The sequence below is a fragment of the Taeniopygia guttata genome, chromosome 1A (genome assembly GCF_048771995.1).
Source record: "Taeniopygia guttata chromosome 1A, bTaeGut7.mat, whole genome shotgun sequence".
Taxonomy (NCBI): domain Eukaryota; kingdom Metazoa; phylum Chordata; class Aves; order Passeriformes; family Estrildidae; genus Taeniopygia; species Taeniopygia guttata.
Genome location: NC_133025.1, coordinates 52,466,305 through 52,486,965, shown reverse-complemented (window position 1 = coordinate 52,486,965; position 20,661 = coordinate 52,466,305). Strand labels below are relative to the sequence as shown.

Sequence of the window (20,661 nt, the reverse complement as noted above, 5' to 3'; positions counted from 1 at the left end):
GGGGTGTGCGGACTGATTGTTCCTCAGGAGGACATGCCATTTTGTGATACAGGGATCTGCCCCGATATCATAATGAACCCTCATGGCTTCCCATCGCGCATGACGGTGAGTGGGGCTGCCCCGTTCACATGGCACCGTCCCCCAAGAGGGAAAGAGAAGGGCATAAGCCACTAGAGACAAAAAAGCTTCAAGTGTGATTTCACTGAGAACATTTTCCAGTCATCCTGCCAGCATTTGCTCTGATCTGAGTAGTCAGCCCTCTGTTTCAGTGTTTTGAAACATCCTACTGTAAAAGGAGCAGGCTGTTTGAGCACCATTCCCGTTTTGTTCTGTGTCAAGCTAAGAGGGATGTGACTAAATACTTCACTTGCACCCTTTGTGTTTGAGAATTTCTTGCTTTTCCTTCCCTATTGCCTGTGCCCACTAATCTGGATGGGGCAGACTTGGGTGAAGGTTGGAGAGGAGCTTCAATTATAGATCTAGACCTATAAAACTTCTTGAGTTATACACACCTCCCTGGAACTGAGGCAAGTCTTGCACCTGTGGTGCTGCAGAGTCACTGCCTGCTAAATACTTCACTGCCTGGCCTTTTTGTGAGACCTCAGTGCTTCCTGTACAAAGCCTCTGATCTTTCTTCCTTTGTTAGCATCTTCCCTTCTGTTCCCCCTGCTGCACTGCAGCAAATCAGTCTCTATGACTGTTTCCTACAGCAGAAGGCCACACTGATCTTGCCCATTTTTCAGATAACTGGAAGAAGTGGGACTGCCTGACTTGGTACCTTAAGCGTGTTCCCAGACCCTGCGACGAGTCCAGTTTTCCCCCTCACACAGAATCATTCCTGGTTCTTGAGCTTCTTCCATTCCTCCTGTTGTATGCAATAGCTCAGGCTGCCATCTGGGACACTTTCTCTGACTAACTTGTGCTGTGAGCAATCCAGCAATGTGCCTGTGCCAATGACCAGGCTGCTAAATCTGCTTTTCTTTCACAGGTAGGAAAGTTGATTGAACTCCTGGCTGGAAAGGCCGGGGTGCTTGATGGCAGATTTCACTATGGAACGGCTTTTGGCGGCAGTAAAGTTAAGGATGTGTGTGAAGATCTTATTCGCCATGGTTATAACTACCTAGGGAAGGACTATGTAACATCTGGGATCACTGGGTAAGAATCTGCTCTTTAGATTTAGGTGTTTCAGGAGAGTGGGGGAATCCTGTTTAGGCACATCTGAAAAATCTTTTTATGTCTCAGAGCTTGAGAACTTTGTCCTGTTTGAAAACTGTTCTGTGAGATTGAGAAAAGAGGCTGAAGAGTAGTGTGCATTTTTTTTTTCTTAGAAGTATTTTGTGGTTCCACATTTTAAAAATTGCTAGTGTATGTGTGGCTGTAATGGGAATGGCCCTTGTGGGTACATATGAAAATTTCTCAAGTTTTACTGCCTGGCAAAAAAAAAACTAAAACCAAGGCTTTCTTATTGAGAGACAGAAGAAATTTCAGATTTCTGTCAGCAGAAAGTCTTTCATATGCTTGGAATCAGATAAGCATTTTCATGTTGACTTTAATAGTACTGTAAATATGGATTTGGAGGCAAGCATCTGTTCTTGGGAATATTTTGTGTGTGCTCTTTTTTCCTTTTTCCTTTTTTTTTCTTTCGATTACACAATGTTTCAGTCTGGCATGGTACTCTAATCTGCAAACTTCCTGCTGTGTTGATCAGACTGGCTTCTGAGACATAGAGTTCAAAGAACGCAAGATAGTTTAGGAACAGGAAAAAGCCATATGGCTTCACATGCCTGCCCCTCCAAAATGTATCTTAATCCTACCTTCCTGCTATTTTTATTATCCTTCCAGTCCCCTTCTTCTCAAGGAGCAAGTTTAGGTCTTTTTTGCAAGTTTTTTTTATATACTTCTTATTTTAATTGCCTTTTTTACCAACTTATTCCATATGTTGCTTCTCTTTTTGTTTCAGAGATACAATTTTATTTTCCTTATTCACTCCATATTTCATAAATTGTATATCAAGTATCCTGGTGCTTGAAACACTTCCTCTTGGTATAACATGTTAGCTTTTAAAAAATCTGACTAATCATGTTTCCTAGGGAGAATAAAATCATCTAGCTCTAAAAATCCCCCATCCCCAAACTTCAACTTTGAAGTGCCCCATTTGGAGATGTTATTTAAGGTTACTGATACTTTTTTCCATGCAAATTACACAGGCTTAATCTGTTTGTTATGAAATTTGAAGGCAGATTTCATAAGAATGTGAAAGTTTGTGGATTTCAAATGTCTAATGAAGTTTTATTTTCTTCAATAGTCAACTTTTGGAATAACACTGCATAATGTCAGTAATGACTCTGAAAAGGAAGTATAATTCTGTTGTCTCCTGCTTGTTTTTACATTTGCATTTTACCTTTTTTTTTTCCCTCAAACAAATTAGTGGCCATGCTGAGTCTGTCAGTGTTTACTCTGGTCATTCTCGGTGCTGTAGGTGGTAGCTGGGTGAAGGTGGCAGCTGGGAAACGATTGAGTGCTTTTCACTGGTTGTTTTCTGATCCTTAGGCGCTTACACTCTTCTTTCAGTTGGGGGTGTTTTAAACATAGACATCTTCGGCCATACTCCAGCTCACAGAATGGAGTAGCACCCTCTGTGCTGCTCACAGATGTCCTCAAGCTGATGAAAGTGCCTAAATGCAGTTCTCAAGAACCCTTTACCCAGCTCATCTGAGCCCCCAGTGCCAGCCAGGGCAGCAATCTTTGTCCCCTGGATGCAGCTGCTGGGAATGCTGCCGGGGCAGCTGTGCTAATGCACAGCCACTCAAGGAGGGCTTTCACCCCTCTGGGCCTTGGGTTGTGCCTCAGGGTGCTGTGCTGGGACAATTAGTGGATGAGGACACTGTCAGCCTCACAGTATGCCAATGCTAAGTGATTGTTGCAAATGCAAATTTCTTAAAGTGCTCCTACAAAAAGGATGTTTTGAGCATTTATGCTGAATGTATTTGCTTACATATATGCTTACCTTTATGAATGAATGTAAACAGAAATACACTAAGTCACTCTTCAGAGTCTGAGATATTTACAGTCCTTCCTGGCTACTGATGACACTGTTGAAGCACTCCTGTACAGATACAGAGGAGGGGCTTACCGTGGTCCAGCTGAAACAGGTACCTGCAGCTGTAGCAGCATGTCTGCACAACGTAAGACCAGAGTTTAGGAGCTTGTTCCTTGCTGCAGTAGAGACAGCAGTATGTGGTGCTGGCAGTGTACTTTCCCTGTGTTCAGCAAATTTTCCTGGAAGAGGTTTCAGTCTGGTTGCCCAGAAAGCCCAAACACATTTTTCTAGGATTCATTAATTCCAAACTGGTTCACATTTCTCCTGTACATGACACCCTTGCCTCTCTTAAGGTAGATGTGTGCTAACTGTGGTTGTCGGTTTTGCGTTGCTTTTTACTCTTCCAGGGAGCCTTTGGAAGCATATATCTATTTTGGTCCCGTGTATTACCAGAAACTGAAGCACATGGTGTTGGATAAAATGCATGCAAGAGCTCGAGGACCCAGAGCAGTGCTCACCAGGTATTATTACAGGCTAAGTGCAAAATTCTTGTGTACATGCAGAGGTGTGCCCAGCTGACTGATAGCTATAAAACTAAGTGTTTTTACCTTGTGATACTTGGCACCAAATGCTATGAACTTGTTATTACATTGTTGCAGACTAAAAACTCTGATGGTAGACTGTGGCAGGAGGTTGTTCTGAAGGTTCAGGTGTGCTCTATGTGGTTCAAAACATGAGTTTGCTTCTCAAACTTCTGCTAGCAGCTGGTAAAAACACAGTCTGATTCGCAGTACACATTGTGGGCCCTTCCTGTCAAATTGCTCATATCATAGGTATTGTAAGAGGTTTGTTAGGTATTTAGCTCATATCATAGGTATTTTTCTTTAACAAAATCAGATATGAGTAGAAGGAAGAAATTTTTAAATATGGTCTATTTCAACATACTTTGAAGAAACCCTTTGGGGAAATTGAAGCCTCCTGCATTTACTGGTGCTACTTACATTTTCTCCTTAAAGCCAAGGTATGTGTCTGCTTGCACTCATGTTCAAAGTTTCTGATATTCCTTGCTCACAAAGAAGAGTTTAGTGGCACAGGTTTTGCTTTGGGGATGCTTCTAAGGGGTCATTTAGTTTACCTCTCTCCGTCTCAATAGGATTATTAACTGAAACTTGTCAGAAAATTAAATTCCAGCTAATATTGAATATTCTAGCAAAGATTATTCCAAATGTCTTTTGCCAGTGTTTCCGGGCTATTATGTAGACCCTTATACCTCACCTCCTGCATGGTGGCACTTTTCTTTTTAACGAGTCAAAACTTGTACTGATTCTGACCATAGCAATCTTTGTACTGTTTGTAAGATGTAAGCACAGTCATGTCTATCCCTTACTCTTCCCTGTAACAAGTATGATTTGTATTCTTTAATTCTTCAGTTATTTTTATGCCTCTGATTGTGTGAGGATCTGCCACTCTTGCTTTACCTGTCTGCACAGCAGCTCTTAGTAAGTGCAGCTTCTCCCTATTGATGTGCTGTTAGAGAAAGGTGGAGCAGGTCTCTGCTGTACTTGATACAGAGGTGTCTTCCTCTTTGGCTTTTCATTGCTTATTTCCTATGCCTTTTTGCTTTCCAGCCTCACACTGTCTATAGGACAAACTTGTGCTTTCCATGGAAATAAATGCCAGTAGTTGAACTGGGAAAGAAATAATTAAAAGATTTTGTAACCCTTGTCTGAACTTTTTCATCAACCACATTGAAAAAAGGAGGCGTAGCACAAGCACAGCTGCTTGCCTATATGAACATAAATGATATTCCCAAATAATAGGCTGTCTGCCCCATTTTCTCTTCTTCAGCGTGTTAAGCATTGCATTGGTCCTTCACGTGAAAGTGAAAACTCTCTATCTTAGCTAACAGTACACAGGATTTACTGGAACTCCTGGCTTACCCAAATCCCTTGATTTGCTTTTGTATTGCCTCCCCAACTTCTCAGCTGTTCAGAGATACTTAATTTAAATAAAACCTGAATACCAAGTCAATGCATGTTTGTATGTAAAGATGAAGTTTGTGTGATTTTCCCCTTCCCTTACTTTCTGCAAATTCTTTGTTCAGTCAGTAGCATCATACTATGTAATTAGGGCTCCTTATTTGACTTTATTTGACTTTCAGGAAAGCTAGTGGATGTTCAATTTATGCTGCCTCTTGACTAGTCTTTGAGGAATTTTCTTTTTTCTTCTCAAATAATTAAACATTTGTTATTGACGTTGCCTCTGCTGAGGGAGTCAGCATTGCCAGCTTTCCTATTCTCTATTCTTTTATCATCCGTTACACTTCCTGGAGAGTAGATTGCATCTAACATTCTTTTTTGGTTTTAAAAGTAATCCTGTAACAGCTTCCAACGTGGAATTTGGCTGTCATTGTCTTGAAATGCATTTTATTATATATCAAATGTACCCTAAGTGACAGAGCAAAGCTGTATTTCCATCTGGAATAAGGCAGAATACTTGAGCTTCTTGATCATCCCTGATTCTAGCTATTGTTCTGATTAAAACAAGACTTTTTAGAATTGCAAAGCAGCACTCTTTGTCAACATGGTCAAACCCACCAGGATGTTGCCCTCTGGACGGGTACTGGCAATGAAATGCAATCCTTAATTTCAATGCTGTGGGTAGTTGACAATTAAGGTGTAACACAGTTCTATATGTGGTCTTGCTCAGATACCCAGTCCTGCTGAATCTTTTTAATAGATAACCTGCTTTTAATTTTTCTTACAAGAGAGCAGTGTAAGCTTTCTGCATACAGAGTTGTTTTGATGGACATTGCCAGAGCTGCCACCTGTGTGTCTTTGGACATGTCAGATGTGCCAGGTCCTGTTGTGCTGCAGGAGAGCACTGGGACAAGCAGTGCTCAGGGCTCCCCTTTGTGCTCTGGGCTCTGTGAGCACAGGATGCCCTCCTCCTTCAGGCAGGGTTTTTAGGTAATGTTCCACTTCTTGGAGATCAGAGTTTCAGCTAACAACTTCATTCAAACTAGTGACTTGTTTTCGCTAGTAGGCTTAAGGGAGATCTGCTGAGACCATGGAGGCAGACATATTTCCCCCACTGGCCAGTGAAACAAGGAGTAAGACCATTCAGCTGAACCCACTGTTCTTGCAGAAAATTCAGAATTAGTGCCAATAAATTCTTAATGTGCTTAAAAACACTGAAGTTAATTGTTTTATGCTTTTTTGTTCTAAAGGCAAATGTTAAATAGAATGAAGATCACTTATTTTTTTATTTAAAACATCACTGCATTTTATTTAGCATTTGAGGATTTTAGGAATTTACATATTTCCTTAATATTAAAAATATCTCTTTTTCATTATATTCTCAATTTTATTTTAAAGAGTCTACTTTGTTTTCTGATGTTATATTTAGAATAAAGAAAGAAGTTAGTCACCCAGGGCAACAGCTGCAGTGTACATGTGTATAGTGGGAATGGGGAAGCACAAATGCTTTATAAGTACTGTTTTAACATTTTAAACAACTTTTTATATGAGGAATTTTAAAACTTCTGTGAGCTGGAAGAAGACTCTGATAATCTTAAGAAGCAGAAAATAGACTCATTTCAAAGGCTCAATCTCAGTATTTAAATTTTTGGTACTTTAGAGAAGACTACTCTTTAATCATAGTGGGAGTGAAACTTAGCAGCTAAAGGTTCAAGTTGGATTTTTCTGTTTGGGGAGCTTTATGTATTTTTAAAATGGAATTTCATCAGCCTTAAAAATGTTCGCCCTCTATCTGTTGAGAGACCCATGGCATATCTACACATGGAGTTGAGATCCCATACTATTTCCAGAGGTTTTATCCTGCCATAATTGGGGTGGGACTTTATGTGGGCTCACATTTGTAAAATTATTTTGTCATTTTGACCTGTACAACAGCAGCAGGTGAAACTTCTGAAAGCAGACTTGTGTATTAAATAATGTTATAGCAGTCAGTTCATAAAACAACTTGGGCACTTCTAGCACCGTAGTAAATGCCTGATTCCCTGGAGGTCCAAACTGCTTTTAAAATCTGCCTCTTGGCATTTCAGAAGAGAAACTGCATTCACCACAGGGTTAGCCTTTAAAACAGCATCTGAACAGTGATGGTGCCATCATCCGGGGAGGGGGGCCTGGGGAGTGTAATCAGGATGTAAACAACTTCTATCCATTCTCCCAACAGTGGGAAAAACAGAAGGTTATATGAATGAAAAGGACAATTTGAATCACAAGCAGATTAGTTTTAAAGTTCCAGTGTGGTCAGAGTAAGAGAAACTACTTCCCCCTAAAAACAAATACAACTTGCATCTTTAGAAGGTATTTTGGTCTGGTAATTAGGCTTAGATGTTGAAGGCTTTTATAAATTCTTTCCTATGGTTTGCAGCAAGTGGGCAAAATCTTATTTTTATTATCTTTAATAAGCTTAACAAATGCAGTTGTTAGAAATAATAGAAACAAAATATACTCCAAAAATAATGAGCCAGATCTGTCATTGAATATTTTAGGTGGATTACACTGCTACAAGTGTCATAAACAGCACATAAATATGAGGTTTCAGGGAGCAGTGAAGCTCAGTAACTTCTTTTAAATTCCTTCTCTTTGCTGTCATGTTTCAGGGAATATACTAAGATGGAAAGGCTCATCAAAATCCATGCAGTATATTAGTGCTGTAGGAATTCAGGATTGTTTTTGCTTCGTAGTTTGCTCTGATATTTGCAACCTAAGTACTACATCATTGTACTGGTATATGAGAGTAGAAGTGTTACTATGAAATTGCAGAATGACGAACAAGAGGTTAAAAGTTTTGATTGTATCCAACAAAAGATTGTCTTATGCAGTTGTAATGTTAGATTATATACAGTACCTAATTTTTTTACCTCAAAAACTTTAGTGTATCCTCTACTACTTTATTAAAATTTTCCTCTAGCACCATAAGGACAGGAAGACTCCTCAGACAATAAATAATAGTTTAACTTGTGTAGAGGAACCTATAGAACACAAAAATGAGTATATTAACTATCATACATGAAAAAAATAAATTGGATAAATGTTACTTTAAAAAAATAGCATTTCAATCATGAGGTAGCAATATGCGTACTACTTGTTTGCTGACTTATTTTGGTATGTTCTCTCACAGATCAAAACCATCTTTATTTTAAAAATTAATCTTAGCTGTAGTTCAGCTGAAACATTAGGTTGATGATTGATTCATTAACTGCTGAATATTGTTTCATTTTGTTAGCTACAAACGACAATGTCTCATCAAGAAAAAGTGCCAAATCTGTGTCCAGATTGTCTTGGATACTCTTAGAAATCTTTCTGTTTTCACTTATTCAGCTGCATTCTGAGAGGTAAAGAGCTGCAGCCTGGTGCTGCAGTTGCCACTTACAGAACTGCATCATATTGCGGGTACAGGAGCAGCACATTTGTGAGATCAGCAGCTCTGGTTTGTAAAGCCCATCAACCCTGTGTTGTTCCTGCAGTTTGAAGACAACCTAGAGTCATAGAATGTATGTTTTGGAGTACTTACTACATTTCTCAAATGTTTATTTCAAAGGCAACCCACTGAAGGTCGATCCCGTGATGGTGGTTTACGTCTTGGAGAGATGGAACGGGATTGTTTGATAGGTTATGGAGCCAGCATGCTTTTGTTGGAGAGACTGATGATTTCAAGTGATGCCTTCGAAGTGGATGTTTGTGGCCAGTGTGGCTTGCTAGGGTACTCTGGATGGTAAGTTGTCAAGTTCCTCTGTGTAGCAGAACCTTGCCTTTGGTTGCAGTGCTTCTCAGTTTTCAGGAGTTCACAGGCACCAATTAACAATCTCATACACTTTAATCAAAAAGTTCAAAACTGGTATTTGGAAAAATGGGGATGGTTCTTTATTGTGGTCTGATTGAAGTTAGGACTGAATTGAGTGTGTAGTCAATGGGCCAGGGATTTCTCCTGTTGTGGGGGCACAAGTGTTCTCTTCCAAAGGCAGACTGTACCCTTCAGTCTATCTGCTGACCTTCCGTCCCAGCCTTGCAAGGTATTGTCAAGCACCCAATCCCATACATCATCTGTATTTTGAAAAGGGGTAACAGCAGTGTCAATGTACTGGACTAGTCGCACATCTTCTTGCTACACTCCCACGTTGAACCTCACAAGGCTGAATAGTGAGAGCAGGCTCAGAAGAACAGGAGCAAAAAGCAATATCCCCTGCTTTCTTGTTCTCTAGCTATGGAGTTCATAATCCCATGCATTTGGTTTTCTTTAGCTGTGCCTCTCCCAAATGCCTTTTGCTTTGTAATCTTGTAAAACAAGGAGTTCCTCCTCAAAGCATCAGGCACTGATGCTATGTTGGAGCTTGAGAGACAAGCAGCTGCCTGTTTGGAAATTCATTTGGCTTCTGCCTGAATGCCTTGTCCCTAGGAAACTTCTCTCTAGACTGCCTAATGGTCTTGCTATCTTACTCTGAGACCTAACATGGTACTGAGTTGGCCTCCTGAAAACAAACTGGTTTTTCATGTAGGGGAAGCATAAAACTGGATGTCAAAGCTGTGTGGAGCTCACCACATGTAACACACTGGGTTTTGCTTTAACTGTCTTTTCTCTTCAGCAATTTTGAGATGTTAGATTTAAAGTTGCCCTGTAGCATGCTGAAAATACACCACTATTATTAGAATATAAACAAACTTCTGTTTATAGTTTTAGAGGTCTCTGATGTTTTGCTTTGACCTGGTTTTGTTTTAGGCAAGCAGAAAACAAATTTGTGAGACGAACAGGATTTTGACATACAATGTTCTTGCAAGCTTTGCAAAACCAGGTGACCTGAAATCCCATGACTAAGGGAAGAAAAAATAAGTGGTTCAAGTTACACTAATATTTATGTTGGTAAAAGATAGAGAATTAAAAGGAGGAGGAGAAAGATTAATTTCTAAACTCAAAAAAAACCACAGTTGGAAACATCGTATCTTTGATATTAGCATCAGTTTATTGGGAGAAGCAGGAAATTGGACTTTATTCACTTCAGTGTCTCCAGAGTGATTTTTCCATGATGTAATGAAGTAGGAAAGTAAGGTGTATTCTCAGTTTGTAGATGTGTAAAGGTGACAGCTACTGTTTCTGCCCTTGCTCAGACCTTTCTTCTGAAGCATGTGGCTTCTGGCCAGAAACCAAGCACCACCTTTGTCTGCTGGCAGCAGCAGCAGCTCTGCTCCTGGGGAAGCAGGTGTTTAGACAGAGGTGGGTAAACATGTGTAATCCACAGGAGAGATGAGCATCTTGCCCATCCTCTGGACATCCTGAAATTGGTGATTTTCAGTTGGGCATGGCACTGCTGGCTCTTGTGCCATAACCCTTTTTGAGAGTCCTGTTTTTCTTGAGCGTGTATTCCGTGTGTGTAAGAAGGGAAGCTTTTTTCTGACCCAGGTCTCTTAAAGCTAGTGCAAGGCAAATAACAAGTGTAGGAAGTAATGTGAAAGGTTCTCTGATTTATGTGCCATAAATCAAAGAACCAACCACTTCTAATTCTGTAAAGCATTGCCTTTAAAAAACCTCACATGGAGATGTAGCTCAATTATTTTTTCAAGAAGACCTTGACTTTCAGAGCAGTCCTTGAAGATTTTCAGAGTCCACAGGAACTGAAAGTACCTTGAAGAAGAAAATTAGGAATTTGAACTTTAGAAGTAATGCTACATTTTATTTTTGAGGTGTTGCTAATACATTTCATTTTTTGAAGTTTGTAGCGAAGTTAAGTGACTCCTTAAATAATTGTGAAAGAAAATACTGTCTCAGACAGAGCCAGACATTCTTGCAATCTGGTTCTGTGAAAAGCTGTCTGATGTGAGAGTAATCAATAAGAAAGCTTCTGCTAAATTTTATACTGTGTCTACCAGTATCTGAGATAAGTGGCCCTATAATGAGTATCGCAGTAGAGACGAAGTTATTAAGAAAAATTTCCAAATGGGCCTTTTCAGTGGCTCAAGCATTAAATAGGCATTGCTGCAAGAAATCTTTTAGAAACATTGTTTGTGGCTGGCATTAAGGGTACTTGTCTTACAGAAGATGAGCCGTTCCTCTCAGACAAGGACTAGCCCCTGGGTAAGTTTTTCTGCAAGATAGTTACAGCAGATCAGTGTTGGGGCCTGAACTGGTATTTTCACAGGGAAAAGGGGTTCTTGTGGCTGGGACAGAATTTGTCCCTGTAAAAAATGTGGTTGAAACTTACTGTGATGTACTGGGTTTATGCAGATTTTCCAATTTAGCTGTTGCACAGGTGCTTAGGAGCAGAACTGCAGTGAATGCAATGAGCAAAATTTGGTCCTTTTTTGATGATAAGGTATTCTGATCTCCCTAGTATGTGCATTTTAAACTATACATGAAGAAAATTTTTTTTCTGATCTAAATTCAGCCTTGAATGGTAACAGTTGCCTTTTTCTGACCAGTTTAGTGTCAATTCCAATACCAAATGTTCTTTCGTGTACTTGTTTTTGTGATCTCTTTTTGATGGAGTTATGTGCTTACTGCACCTTTCTGGGTGGTCCCCATCGAGTACAAAGCCGGCCAAGAATGGTGTAGCTTTGAGCCTGGGTGCAGTGAGTAGTCTCCGCTCCTCAGTCCCTAGGAGGTGTAATCAGATGGCAGACATGGGCTCATAGCAGAGAAGTTGTGTCTCATCAGGCTTCCAGGGCCTGCAAGGAATTCTGTCTCTCCTGTAGAGAGCAATTCCTTGCTTGCCATGGCTGGAGAACGGCTCTCATTCAGGTCACTTCCTCCCACCCTAAAATGTACCTGTCCCTATAATTATGGACTGGGGGAGTGGTTATAAACCTGCATTGACTGTGATCCTCATTCTGTACCACAGAAACCTGCAGGAGTTCTGCTAATTCTTCTTTAATTGGATCTTCAGACTATTATGACTTTATGGCAGAAATATAAATTTGAAACACAGGAACAAAAAAAATAAAAGAGCTTTGTTAGACCATTAGGAAATGCTGAGTCACTCTGTGCCCAAAGGAGTGGCTTTCTCAACTCTCCAAAATTAGAAAATTTAATATATGGGAGAAAGAAGAAATAGGGAGATTGGAAACGGATTTTTATAAGAAATATTTTCTACCACCACTGAATTTGAGTCCCAATACTGTAAAGATGGCTGGCTAGCCTGTTGATTCCTTATATAGTCATGGTTATATCTATTTGACAAAAAATCCCTTTCTCTCTGAATTTTTAGATCATTAGAGCAAAGAGCACAAAGAATATGTGTTAAAGCAGTTTTACTGAATTTCTATGCTGACTAAAGTTTAAAGATGTAAGATGAGAAGGGCCTCTTTTCTGGAAAGTGTAATGATTAGAGACATTATAGGGTGAAATTGTGTATTTAAAACCTTCTTTCTTCCTGACTCTTCTTTTTGTGACATATATGTAGCACAGAAATTGGACCATTAACCATTTTTTCAGAAACACTTGACTTTGTTCACCTCCTTTGTGTCACTGTGCACTGCTGAATTTGTTGACATTTATGTGAGTGCTGACGAAGCAGAAGTCAGTCCTGTTAGCTCCTGAGCATTGTGATTGCCCTCCTAGAAAAGTGCAGGTTTTAACATTAAGCTCCTATTGATTTCAGTCAGATTATTTAAGGACTTTAAAGCTATGACTTAAGCACTAAAATGGGTCTCAAGCATTTGGGGCCTCTGGGACTGTGGCCAGTGTTTAAATGCAGATGGATAAAACAACAGTGCCTAGTGGCGATTGGATTTTTTCAGCAGAAGTTATTGACCAACTCTTTCTTTTTGTTTGTTTCCCTAGGTGCCACTACTGCAAATCATCATGTCATGTGTCTTCTCTGCGCATACCTTATGCTTGTAAACTCTTATTCCAAGAACTGCAGTCCATGAACATCATACCTAGGTTAAAACTTGCTAAGTACAATGAATGAACAAGATGAAAAAGACCCCAGAAAAGTACCTTAAGGAATGATATGAAAATCCAGCATATCTAACTGGGACATTTGGTCAACAGGAATAAACTCTAAAACCTGAGTGAACAGAGGTGCAAGACAGCAGGAAATCTTTCTTACATATCCTCCTTGTTTTTAAGCTGACATGGAAGAGTCTGTCAGTGAAATATACTAGGAGCAGTTCTGAAGCCTTGATTAGTCAAGAACAGAACGTGGGAATTGAGGAATAAGGCCATGGTCCAGCAAAGCACTTGGATCACTTCAAAAAATCCCATGCTTGTGTTTGAAAAGGTCTTTGCTGGGCTAGGTCTTAAGCAGAACTAAATACACATCTTATTCATAGAGGTTAAAAATGTTTTCCAAACCATTGTAATAAATGTTTTAAATAATACTGGCTGAATATGTTGACAGTTGTGTAAGGATGGTAAGGTGTTAAAATGTCTAAACCATTTGCTCTTCCTAAAGCAGTTCATTAAAGCGTTAAAATTTTCTAAACTAGTGTAAATGTTAGAGAAATGAAACTACTTTCTCAAGAGCTTGAGATCAGACATTTTGAGTGAGATTTCAACATGCAGGTGCATTTGTGTGCTGGCAATGGTGTGCTTTTACAGGTGATATGCTGTCAACTAAATGTACCCTGTTTCCATGAAGCTCAGGGGAGGAGGTGACTGCATATGTAGCAAGTGCATGATACAGCACACAGATATCCATTCCATTCCTGCTGAGGGTAGCAGATCTGATAATACACTGATAATAATAAAGTCCTGAAAAGACAGGCTGCAAACACTAGGTAATGATCATTACCTAGTGTGCTGTCACAGGACTCTAGAACTTTTTTAAAATATTAACATAGCCAAAACATTTTAAGAACAAACCAAAACCAAACCTATGACGAAGAACAAATCCTTCACTGACAGTGAAGCAGGTTGAAATGACCTGAAAGGATTTAGAAAGAGAACAGCTGGATTTTTTTCATGAGGTCTAAGGCCTAGAACTAAAGCAGTGGATGAACTAAGAATCACTTAATACTCTAAATTGACCAGCCCTTACTCAGCAAAACATGCAGTTACCTTTTTAAGCAAAGGACATCAACATGTACAGACTTCCTTCAGTGAAAAGCAGCACTCTGGGTCAGTGAGAATACAGAACACTGCCTATGATGGTAGAAGTCCAGAGATGCTCTTTGGCTCCTCATATGGCTGAACTTTGTGTAGTGATCCTGACAATCCTGCTGATCCTGACACTGCTCATGCAATCGTGTTGCTGCTGTTCTCTTAGCTCTGAGCACAGATGAGTATCAGCCTGAGTAGATTTCTTTTTAGCCTTCCACAAAACGCTTGAACTAGTACTTTTGTGTTTGGGCTTCAAAACCAAGCCTGAAGAAATACACTCTACATTCTTTCTCTTTTTTCCCCCCATTTTTCTTGCAATTGGACTGGTGACAACAGAGATGTCAACACAGCACAGCTGGATTGGAAAAGCTCTTGAAGAACTTCTTCAAGGATCCAAACAGCTCAGGGTTATTTACCGAAGAGTTTTAAGAGAGTGAAAGAGTAATGTTCTCCACACTGTGGAGGAAGAGGTTAACCAAAAGCCTCAACCAAGTGAACAGCTTCTGCTTTGGTGCCTGAGATGGCCCAGCTGCAGCTCGGGAGCACCAGCAGAGGGAGTGAGCCTCTAAGGCTACAGCTGCTGGGGGCACCAGAAACCTGCTGAGGATAAGGGTCCTTGCTCCCTAGTCCTCTCCCAGGTGGTCTCCTAGGTTGGGTGGTCAGAGCTGCAGGACATGAAAGATTAAGCAATGTGTACACTGCACGTGTGGAAATGGAAGCAGTTAGAGCAGAGATGGAGGAGAAACAAAGAATGTGCTCAGGGGTAACCTCATTGAGAGAAAAGGTCTGTGTGCAGCCCTGAGGAGGAACCTTGCAGCTCATTCACCTCATGCTGATGAAAGCATGGGGATGAATGGATTTTTGAGGGTGAAGGATACCCTGTAATAGGTTTGGGAAGAAAGGAGCAGCCTTAAGAATGTTGGATCCAGCAAAGCATAGAAACTTAACATGTCTGGCAGTAAGTGAGGGTCACCCACTACCAGCTACTCTGGTGATACCTACATCAGCTGCATTTATTCATCACTCTTGCCTGACCTAAGCCTGTGCCTACAATGGAGGCTTATTTGAATGCAGATCTGGGTTGAAACTCTGATGCTTACTTCTTACTTCTCTCTAGGAGGCAGCCTGTGTTCCATTATAATTGCCACCTTGAAGTAATCTCTTGGCAATGGAATAAGCATTACAAAACCAGCAGCAGAAACAGAACAAATGGCTATGGATTCCTGGAATATGGTTGGTCAAAGTGGCAATTTATGGAAGGAATCTTACTGTAGTCAGGAAAAAATTATAATGCATGGACTAATGAGGTAAAATACAGAACCTCAGAGCTGTCACATTACGTTCCTCTGGTAAGCCCCATCCTTGCAGCCATTTGAATCATCTTCCCAGACAACCTCCCCTCCCCCCTTTTTATACTGTGAATGCCTTCAGAGAGAAGGTCTTATGTCAGCTCATGGCTGCACTGCTGGAGCTGGTATTGCCCAGATCAACCCTGCCATCACTGTCTAACTGCTGAATTAGATACCATATTCTGAACAACACCTGACAAAATCTAAAGGCTTTAGCTCTAGGAGCTGTGGCTAGAAAAGTACCACAAGGTTTCCATTCCATTGCAACTTTTTTCTTCCTTGTATATAGTGCCCAGGAGAAGCTTCCTAGGATTGATGTTCAGCAGGAAGGTCTTGAGCATCAGTCCCAGCTGAAATGCCACATGCAATCCATTTTCTGATACGAGCTAGAGGTGTGTGCTGCTGTTGGAAAAGATACCTAACTCCATGTAGTATAAGTTATCACTTGCTTTGCAGATAAAGGGTTAAATGCTGTGTATCTCAGTGAATACTGTACGTGTCCAGCCCTGCTGTTTGCTGTTTGGTTGTGAGAAACAGAATGAAGCCAGAGCTGAGGTGCAGAATGCTATGGGGTGAGAGCAAAGCACAGGGCTTCTGGCCAGTTCTGGAACTGAGAGTAACACAGGTCACTAGTTTAGAGTTCAGAAAAACTGCTTCACTTCAAATCATTTACATAACTCTTACAGGTATTTAACTTTTTTTTTTTTAGGTAAATGTATCCAAACATAGAAATAAGAAAAACAAACTAACAAACTATAAAGGAAAATGAAACCAGACTGGCCAATTTTGGCATTCAGAGAGGATATATTATGAAATAAAGGCATACTGAGATGTAAAAATTTTAAGATGAAAGTAACGGAAGGGCTCCCACTATGCACAATTGGTTTTGTGTGTAATTCCCATATCTCGTTAAGAGTTTTCTTTACAAAGAAGCTTCAATGTGCAGCAAAGAGAGCTTTTTAATTTGTTGGACTCCTTGTTTCTTACTTAAACAGGGAGGAAAACCAATGAAAAACATAGACTCATGATGATGAGAAATCATGTTTTCTAATGGTAAATAGAAAAATATCTGCGGTTTATAGCAAAATGGGAATACATCATAATTAAAAACCTATAAAGACTGAACAATATTTCACTGGTTAGTGGTAACAAATGGCAAACGAATGAAAAGTGCTGTGCACCTGACAATAGACTTTCAATCCCTGCTCAGACCACCTGTAAAGCCTGACAGCAACTGGTGTCACACAGCTGCAAAACCAAACTAGAGGGGCTAAAAATGTGTCTGTACTTTGCCCCAAGGCTCTTGACAATGAGGATGGCCCTAGTGAGTGGGAACATAAGCCTTGAAAGAAGGTCACTGGCTTGCAGCCCTTCTGCAGGACCCACGGGAGCCCTCCTCAGCCGTGTCTCAGCACAAGCACCTCTGGAGCTGTGGCAGGGAGCTGGCTTAGCACTGCTGGGAGCCCCTCCAGCCGGCCTCTCCTCTGAGAGATTGAGGATTGTTTTACAGCCCTTTGCCATTTCAGCAGGGCTATGGGGCACTTGATGAATTCCCTCCTCTGAAGAGGACGTGACTTGCCCAGGGCCACAGAAAACCTGTGCCAGAACTGGGATCAGGGCTCCACAGTCCCCAGGTGCCAGACACGTGCTTGCCTTAAAACTGAGCACTTCATCAAACCGTAAAATCCAGCCAGATGGTGACTCTTTGCTATTATCTGGACCAGTGCTGGGAGGCTTAACGTGTGCAAGGCACGGTGAGGATCCGGATTCCAGTTTCTGTGTCTAAGGCTTAGAAGCCCAGAAATGGATCCATGTTTTAGACCTAAATGCTGCTAGAGACTTGAACATGTTTGAACAGACTTCTGACTTCAGTCCATCTTTCTCATGATATATTTCCATCTCAGCATGGGCCCACCAGTTTCAGTGGAGGAGTTCTTCATTTGGGAAGGGGTAGAAAGGTGCAAGGGTAAGGACAACTACTTTTGTCAATCTTACACTGCCCTGGATATGTGGCCCCAGTCAGACTCTGTGCTTTCAGGTAGTGAAGACTGCATGAATCAATTTTGCATCTCTGCAATCACTTGAGAACTCACCACATGAACCTGGGAGGCAAATACAGCCCCTCTGCCTTCCTTACGTATGAACATACATCCCAAAACACCGGAACTCTCAGTTAAGCTCTCCAAACCTAGGTTAGAGCTAATACAGAGAAATTTTGAAGTTGGCTTTTTTTTTTTTTAGAAAGCAGTCTATGTGGCTTTATTCTTGCTGTCTCAAAATCATCAGCAAAGATTTTTGTTGTCTACCCAGCAAATGGACTTAGGCCTTTGTTCCATCTTCCAAAAAATTCTTCCAAGCTCATGAGCTGCCCATTGCTCTTTGCATCTCACTACTGGGAAAAAAACCCACAACTATCTATTTCTCCTAACTGCAGTTACCACTTTATTTGGGTGTTTCTTGAGGCAGGTAACTCTGAGGTGGTTCAAGTGACCACATATTTTTTCCAATAACTTTGTGCATGTCCTTGTCCCCTCCTCCCAGTCAGTATAAAACCAGCATGTTAGATACAAATCAAAAGCAATTCCCTGCTGCTAACTGCAGCAGAGCCTTTGTCTTTCACTAGCCTGAGTTTTGGGGATCTCCTTGACCTATGCATATGCTTCACCATTCCAGACAGTGCGCTGTAGTTATTGTCTACTTGACAATAAACCATTATAAACTGAGAAATAGCTTAAGAACTAAGAAAGAAATTGGTGTGCTTAACAGCGAAGTTCTAATTTCTTGCTAAAATTATGTTCCAAAAATTGAAACAGTTTTCCCCTGAACTCCTGGTGAATTGGAAACTTAAACTCTGCATTCAAACCTCCCCCTGCCAGTCAGAGGCAGGCACTGAAGGTAATTCTCTGTGCTCCAGGCAGATCAAAAGAAGCTCATTATCAGTCGATCATCTAAAAGGATATGACAGCTTCACATCCAGTTGTTCAGCAGCTGAGATGCAGTCTGGAATGGATCTTTTCTGTGTCTGTTGTCTATAATAGCTTTTAGGGCTGGCTCTTCTTCCAACACACAGTACAAATCCTCCGGTAACTAGTACCAGCCACACACAACAAAAGCCAGCTAAATCTGGTGTAAGCTCGGAAATCGATGACTGCTTGCCCTTTTCTCAAACTCAAGTCAGCAAGTGTCTCCCAGCCTGAGCGTTCTGGTCAGCAGCCCTGGGGGCAGTGGTTCTTCTCAGCTCCTACAGATGTTGATACTACCTAGGAGAGTGAATTCCCTTCCTCCGTGCAGACTGACCAGTTCCACGAAGGAACCAGATAGTTCCACTGGTCTCTTCTGGCAACACTGTCACTGCACTGCTTTATAAACAGAAGAGAGCTTGGGCTGAGCAAAATTCCTTTCACATACATTAATAAGAGAAGATCATCTAAGGCTGACTGTGCTCATCTTCAACAAAACTTGGCTTCAGAAATATCTACAGTTACAGCATGCCAGCTGCAATTCATGTTACTTTTCTTTCCAACTAAAAGGAAGATGCCCCCTGCCCCATGCATGTGCAATCCATCATTTGCATGCCTCTGCTCTTCTGCTCATTTTCTCCGAGATACCTGCATATGTGTCTGCCCTAGCCACTTTCTCATGGTGCTTATGTCAATTAAAGGCTTTTGAAGGAATTGGTGCTCTTGTTTACCTAGGCAGCCTTTTGATGTTCCTCTCCCAGTTCCTGCATCTGTCAGCATCATGTTCCCCAAGCACAGTTGATTCCAGAAGTCATCTGTCAGCTTACTCCATATCCTGTCCTTCACCTATACGTATAGCTTCCTCAGGGGTGTTAATATATGTAAAATAAAGTTAACATTTCCTGTTCTGGTAGTAAAGATGAGGAAGTGGGAAAGAGAAGCCAGTACAGAAACAAGATCCTTCTCTGTTTCTTCCATGGGATTTGCCCAGAAGATGAAGATAGCAGAAACAGGAACGGTGCTGGGAAGGAAGGCTGACAGAAGCATGGGTTCATACTGAGAGGAGGAGGCTGCTAGCTCAGGCAAGAAAATATGGAACCACTCACATACTGCAGGCCACTGCTAAAATAATGAAGTGTCACTGTGTGTTTGGCTGTTGCCAGCAATCTTACAGCCTTCACAGAGATACATCGGATCCAGAAGGATCCCCTGAGTCACTGAACTCAGATCCCTGGTATTGCAAAGAGCCATCTTATGTAACTCCTTTTACAAGCAATTCCCATCCGTTCCTAAAACTAATGCAGGCTGGTGTCCCTGATAGTCTATGGGAAAACTTGAGTACAATTTCAGCCCAAAGTTGCCTTTAAGTAGAATTAGCTAAATTAATATATAACAGCGCCTTTTTTTTTGGTTGGTTGGGGTTTTTTTTTGTTTTGGTGGGTTGTTGTTTTGTTTTGTTTTGTTTTGTTTTTGTTTGGTTTGGGGTTTTTTTGTTTGTTTGTTTTTGGTGGGGTTTTTTTGTGTTTTATTTTTCCTGTTCCAGTAGTTTTGTTGAAAATGCATGTAGTATCAGCATAAGGAGCTTTTTATGTCAAAAAAGGTATGGTCACAGCCTACTGGCACAGACAGCTGTAGAGTAAAAGACAGTCCTAGAAATGTATTTTTCTGAAAGATCTCAAAATACCTGAATGGTAAGTTGATGCGAACTGTCATACTTCCACTCTGCCTCTGTTTTGCTAAGCTATCAAAAGAAACTCATTATCTGTTGGTCACCTAAATTGGTATGTCAGCTTTGCATCCAGTTGTTCAGCAGCCTGGAATGTGTCTTCTCTTCTCTTGATGATCTTGCTCTCCCTTTCTGCAACCAACAAAATTTGTTTTCTTTCTTGAATAAAGGTGGCATTCTTTTCACAATAGCAGCAGAATCCCTCTCCTCTAAAAATGCATCATCTGATGCAGTGTAGGGTTAAACTCCATATATTTTATGACTTCTGGATGATCTGCATAGGCAAGAACTTGGAGTGAAAATTCCCAGTTGTATACTTTTTGCATCCTTGCTGAGACCTGCCCATTGTATCAAATGAAAAACTGCAGCTAGTGACTTGTAGTGCTTCCATCTGAAAACTGCCAGCCTGCAGCACAGGAGATGCTCTGAGCTTTCAGAAGAATCAAGTACTTTAATAAGTGTCCTGTGGGATATCCAGAAGTATGAGATTCTGTTTAAATAGGTAAGCAAAACAAGAAACAA

The 20,661-nt window shown here is 40.9% G+C and overlaps 1 protein-coding gene across 2 annotated transcripts in view; it reads left to right on the top strand.

The window, feature by feature from the left end:
• The window catches only part of POLR3B (RNA polymerase III subunit B), a 72,233-nt gene extending 58,746 nt beyond the window's left edge, over window positions 1-13,487 (top strand). For both annotated transcript variants that reach the window (XM_002196597.7, XM_072923460.1), the window contains exons 24-28: window positions 2-105; window positions 989-1,155; window positions 3,448-3,561; window positions 8,612-8,785; window positions 12,842-13,487. In XM_002196597.7, coding sequence (XP_002196633.2) covers window positions 2-105; window positions 989-1,155; window positions 3,448-3,561; window positions 8,612-8,785; window positions 12,842-12,971 — 689 coding nt within the window. In that variant the 3' untranslated portion in view covers window positions 12,972-13,487. The remainder of the gene's footprint in view (window position 1; window positions 106-988; window positions 1,156-3,447; window positions 3,562-8,611; window positions 8,786-12,841) is intronic.
• Window positions 13,488-20,661: the final 7,174 nt, after the last annotated feature.